The sequence below is a fragment of the Coenobita brevimanus genome, chromosome 52 (genome assembly GCF_032717465.1).
Source record: "Coenobita brevimanus isolate Jiangsu-jjx chromosome 52, ASM3271746v2, whole genome shotgun sequence".
In the NCBI taxonomy this organism is placed as follows: Eukaryota; Metazoa; Arthropoda; class Malacostraca; order Decapoda; family Coenobitidae; genus Coenobita; species Coenobita brevimanus.
In genome coordinates, this window is record NC_137005.1 from 8,950,021 (window position 1) to 8,956,247 (window position 6,227).

Consider the following 6,227-nt stretch of genomic DNA (forward strand, 5'->3'; position numbering starts at 1 on the left):
TCTAGCGTTTATTTTCCTTGTGCCTGAACAGAAATTTATATAATCAATGGTGTCATTACATCAGTAACTGGAATTTGGCCAGTTTATCCATGGTTTATCCATCCATCATCCAATCCTCTGTTGCCCCATGAGGAGCGTGAGAGCCTGGGGCTAGGCAAGTTGGTCCCGTCATTTTAGATGAGAGTGGCCAGCTTCACTCATCCCCAGGTGGCATTACATGGGCAGTAAACCCCAACATCCCTTGGATATAAACCAACAGTACACAGGTTCAATCCGACTGGAGTGCCTTAATTACCCACTAAATCACCAGGTGCCATAATTTGGTTATATGGTTACCACCCAGCTTAGTGAATGGTTTCCTAGTGTACAGGAAACCCTTTGGCTAGTCACTCAGTGTAGAGTCACCTATAGGCAGAAGGAAGAGGAAAGAATGAAGGAAAGAAAGACAAGGAGTGTAACAGCCATAGGCAGAAGGAAGAGGAAAGAATGAAGAAAGAAATACAGAAGAGGAAGGAAGAGAGGAAAGAGCACACACCCAAAGCAGCACTACATCGAGTGAGTGGATGGTCAGTGCCCCCACTTACCACCATGCTTTAAACTCTTTTTTAATTTGCTGAACGTATGAACAGGGATGCATTAAAAGTGGAAAGTTTGATATACTATATGTACAGTATAGGGAAATTTGCTGAAGGTTGTAAAGCCAAAATAATTGTGGGATAAGTCTACTGAGTGTTGTGAGGACACATGAATAAATAATTATGGAGAAGACTTATGGGAATGTATGCCACAGTGAAGAGAGGGATTGTGAAAAATTCTACATATGCATGATGTAGAAGGCACGTGTGAATGGCTGTCAGGTGAGTTGAATTTCAATACGCAGATGCTTTCCCTACAAGCTTAATGGAACTAAGTGAGCTTATGATACTACATGCAAACAGTAGACTATCATCATCATCCGGACCTCCTTTCCCATCCTAGGGCAGGGTGAGGAGTAGCAACGTCCACACAGCCCAAATCTGCCCAATCCATTCACTCACCATTCAAGCCCCCGAAATCATGGCTCTATCTGATACGCCAAAAGCATTCATCACGTTCTGTAGCTAAAGCTCCAGCAGTGATGAACTTTATTGTGAAATTAAAAAACTTAACAAGAATTATCTTGTAGATCTACTGGTTAATGGCCAGTCTGATGGCAACCAGCTATTCCAGAATATTTAGCCCCCTTTAGATCAAAGATGTCTTTCATTTTTATCCAACATGGAAGCACTGATGAGTATTACCAAACTCCTCTGGATCAGAAAGGGTCAGTGTGAATAAAGTCATTTGGAAATGGTGAGAATTAAAAGACATCATTGCAACAGGAGTTAAGAGCATTAAACGAAAAAAAAAAAAAAAATGTTTAACAGGATTACTGAATGCTAACCTTTACTGTTCATAACTTTAATAATAAAATCTTCCCCACAGGCAACATAACGGTGCACAGTAGTCCATTCAAATGTTCTTTAACGTTTATAAATACATAAAACAGTAACATAAGTATGCTTATCATGGCATATAACAAATGGCTCATTATATAGAATTTGTTGCCTGTACCTATACAGCACGACTAGAGCAATAATTTCAACCCCTTCACCCCAAGGGGTTTCATTAAAGCTTAAGAAAATCATCTAGCATTAACTACCTTAAAATACAGATTATGTCCTTGGGCAGATGGTGTTGAACATAAAACCTAACATTCTATGAAAAAAAAAAAGGGGGGGGGTAGGGGGCTTCATTTTTTTTTCACAGACTTGGAATACAGAACAGTAACAAACAAACAAGGTCTAAACTATCTCCCAACAAAATACCGTATAAAATGCTTCAGTAACATCTCTCTTCCTCTACCCACCATTACACTTCACAAACCCGTACATAAATGTAAGCTACTGCAGCCATTTGGAACCACCACCTAAGCAGCATCTTCCATGAACTTCCACCAGACATCCACGCCTCAGAATGTACCCTAGAGATATGAGTGCTCTTGTCCAGATTATGAAGTAGGCTTCAACTTGTCCTATACCAACACAAAATACAACTTTAAAAATCCACTATAACCATATTGTAATGCTGCTGCCTAGACAAAATATGCCTACTCACATTATGAACTACACCATCAACACAAACCATCTTTCAACACAACTTGAACAAAAGGCCTCTGGGAACACCTGAATGAAGTGACTGGTTTCCTGCAGTCCATTACATTCATGTCCAACTGATCCTGGGTTTACAAAAATAAGAAGAGTTGGAAAGTATAGTATAAAAGATGGGTGGATTTTAAAACAGTTTCAAGAGACACTTTTAAGATGGTTAGCAAACGTGATAGCTATAATAGTTTAGTTGCAACATCACAAGTTAGCTGCCTAGCTTTGGCATATACGCTGGCACAATTTGAATTTTACTGTCAATTTGGTGACCACAAAGAGAACATGAGAATGTGGGATTTGCTGCATAGCTAGAGTGAACACAGTAATAGCATGCCACATGTTGGCAGCCAAAGGTGTGCGGGAGAACTGGCAACCGGTTGCATACCACACATGTTGTCTCCAGGTCAAACTTCATATCCAAATTATCACCAGAACTCTTCTTATCCTCACTGAAACTTGGCAAAAACTTCTTCATTGTGCTGTGAAAGTATTGCAAGTTTATTAATGGCAAAACAAATGCCAACAACTCAGCAAAACCATGCCACAGCAATTCTCGCGTGAAATAAGTATAAGATATTGCACGGGAACTGCTAGGATCAGCAGAAGCATGTCGAAGGCCAAAGATCCTTTCTAGAATGGTTGGATATGATCCTTTGTACAAAAACAGCAACAGATTGAAAGATTGGATAATTCTGAATCCTATCTCTAGTAAGTCCACACAACGACCAGTTACATTCTTCACACTGTCATTCTTCGTTACAGTTAATGCTATCAAACTATGTCTCTCTTTAAGCCATTTTCCAATCACTAGAACAAATATGTAGTACTTGAGCTTTCTGAATGACACTGAGTCTTTGTACTTAATTTGTAACAGCTGCTGTCCAATTGAACTTTTATGATGCCCCACAGTATAGTTCAAAAGTATATACTGAAGTGCAGCATCAATTTCTGGTTCCAATTTTGTGACAAAGGTCTGACCAGTGTATTTGACAGCTGTCAGTAACTGACTCTTTATTAGTGAGTAAGCCTCACTGTTGAGGAATACTGAATCAAGCTGTGTTATCCTGGGAACATATCCTTTACTGGTGTCAGTGGCTGGCATCGTGGTGGTGGTGCTGGTCAATTATGGTTACACCACTAGAAAGACTGCAATAAGGAATCATCAGTACTGTCAATATCTTCTTGCACACTGTGCTGAATGCTGGTATTTTCTGATGGTTGCCAGATTATCTGGAGGTACCGTACATATCTTAATTTCAGTGCTTGGATGTGTGCTGTAGTTGTACCAGTTGCTACAGGTCTGCTGGGCTCTTCAAAGACCTAAGCAAAGATAAAAGTTCATTAAATACAGTACTATTTTTACTGTCCTAAGAATAAAGTACAGTACTCTTTAATTTAATCTATACAGTCTGTGTTTCTGTTCATAAATTCTTAAACTTTCAACAACATGCACATCATCCTTGAAAGTAGTCAAGATCCAGTTTTTTTAATCTGTATCATTATCAGCTTTGATGCCTTGGTCCCTCCTGGAAAACCCCCATTGGGATGGCCATGCTTTCATGTTACATTATCCACAAATACCTTTTTCACTCTTCCAAATGCTCCTTACTCTTCCTTCAGTTTCTCATGCACAACTAATGTATAAAAGGTCTGCCTTTTCTAACAATACCCTCATTCTTACTTTCAAATACTTTACTTGCTTAACCCTTTCTGTGCCGTGTCTGTACAGTATATATACGGACAATCCAAAAGTGTCAAAGCTCCTGAGTCCATATTTATCCGGACTAACTCGTAGTACCCTATATTGCCGAGTCCACATATATATACAGTATATGGACATGGTTTTTCACACATGAGTGAAACTGTTTGAGTCTGCCTTTAGTGTGTGACAGAAAATGGGATGATGGACACCCCTCCTCCCCTCCCACGTCTTTTACCAATTTTATATATATATATATATATATATATATACAGTATTGTGGTAGGTAGGGGCACTCACCATCCACTCACTCAATGTAGTGCTGCTCTCAGGTGTCTGTCCTTTCTTCTCCTCCATCCTTCTTTCCTTTCATACTCCTCTGTCTTTCTTTCCCTCAGTCTTTCCTCGTCTTTCTGCCTACGGGTGACTTTACACTCCCTCTTCTGTCTTTCCTTCATTCTTTCCTTTTCCTTCTGCTTGTGGGTGACTCTACACTTACTGACATGCCAAATGGTTTCCTGTACACCAGGAGAGCATTTACTACGCTGGGTGGTAACCATATAACCAAATTTTGGCGCCTGGTGGTTTAGTGGGGAATTATTGCACTCCAATTGGACTGAGCCAGTGAAGGTTTCCATCCAAGGGGTGGCTGGGGCTTATTGCTCATATATATGGACATACATACATACCGGTACATATATATATATAAAGTGAATGTGAAAATACGTAGCATCAACCCACAACTTCGCATCATCATGGTTTCGACTATGGCCATATTACATACACCATGTTGTGTTTCCATACTACAAATAATCCATGCATCCACCTACTCTGCATCAAAACAGACTATCTATCCACATCAGCCACTGACAGTATGTGAAACTAGCCATCTGACACAAATATGGGTCATATCGCACTGCCAAAGATACTGTATAGTGCTTACTCCCAACATCCAGCTGAAAGACTTCCACATGATAAATTAATTGATAGTGATGTGTAAACAGTGTATATAATGAAAGTAATGTAAGTAAACAGAGGAAAATCATGAAATAATGTAAGGGAAATAACATAACTAATGTGCTTGGGTGGATAAGTAAGGATGAAAGTTTAGAGGGGGAAGTGCTTGAAAGAGTACAAGGAAGAAAGGTTGCTGGTTCCTTGAAAACAGTGATAAGAAACAGGGAAGCAAGCATGGAAGTGAAAAAGCTACTACATGACAGTACTGTGATGCCAACTCTAATGTATGGAAGTAAAGTTGGACCTTGTTGGAAGGTCAGAAGTCAAGAGTAAGAGCAGTGGAAATGAGTTATTTGAAAGGAGCATGTGTAGTCACATGGAGAGACAGACTGACAAATGAGGAAGTGAAGGAGCGTTATGGGTGGGTGTGGATGTGGATGTGATAGAAAGTTTTGGGAGAAACACACTGAGGTGGTTTGGCCATGTGGAGAGGATGGAAAGTGAGAGACTGATGAGAAGAGTGAGGTAGAGGAAGGGGGAGGCCAAAATTGAAATGGAGGGAGGGAGTGGAGAGGTATATAAGAGAAGGGATGTGTGAGCTGGGAGCAGGGCAATGAAATGGCAGGGGACAGGGCGACATGGAGGCGATTTGTTTGTGGCTGCTCCTTACGGGATTAAGGTGTCTGGCAATAGATAGATAGATTTTCAAAAATTAGCTCTTCTATATTATTTTCCATTTCCTGATTGGCTGCATCTTTTGTTTTACTTCCTTTTTTCACATCTTCCACTTCTTAATTTTTTTAATGTTATGTAATTTCTTGTTCCATATCTTTCTTGGTTCACTTTCTCCCATTCTCATCAGTTTTTTTGTTATATTATATTTACATTTGATTACTTGAATTTCTTTTACATATTCTTTTATTTTTCTCACAATCAACACTTCATTTTTGCCTCTACTGCCTCCTCTTCTCTGTTATTCAGGTCTATATAATATTCTAATTCCCTCTAATTTATCTTGTGCTCAATTTACATTCCTTTTGTTTCATGTAACAGTGCAAATATTGGTGGTGTTCTTGGCACCTTCAGCAACTTAGTTAGGCATTGTGGTTGTATGTTATTTAATTCCTTTTTCTCCTGCCCATTCAGTTTCTTCCACGCCTCTTGCTCCTGGCTGCGTTGTGGCTTGAGCTGAATGCGACTGTACGGTACTAGTCAAAATAAACGACAAGGAAATTAATATCTCTCACCTGATGCTACTGGGGACGACAAGACTTCTTCTCAATGTAGTCTGGATGATGTTGGTTTTGACTGTGCCTTAAACATTGAGGAAAATAACAAAACGTCCAAGTGTTAGTTCCTGCAGTCCCTCCAGTAGTACTATATACCAC

The 6,227-nt window shown here is 39.7% G+C and overlaps 1 protein-coding gene across 1 annotated transcript; it reads right to left on the reverse strand.

Annotated features, from left to right (window-relative positions):
- Positions 1 to 2,391: 2,391 nt before the first annotated feature.
- On the reverse strand, positions 2,392 to 6,148 carry Pex2 (peroxisomal biogenesis factor 2). The gene is made up of 2 exons (XM_080272963.1): positions 6,087 to 6,148; positions 2,392 to 3,503 (listed from the first exon to the last, which is right to left on the reverse strand). Exon 2 carries the CDS (start codon positions 3,283 to 3,285, stop codon positions 2,392 to 2,394), a length of 894 nt encoding a protein of 297 aa, XP_080129089.1. The 5' UTR covers positions 3,286 to 3,503; positions 6,087 to 6,148.
- Between the last annotated feature and the right edge of the window lie 79 nt (positions 6,149 to 6,227).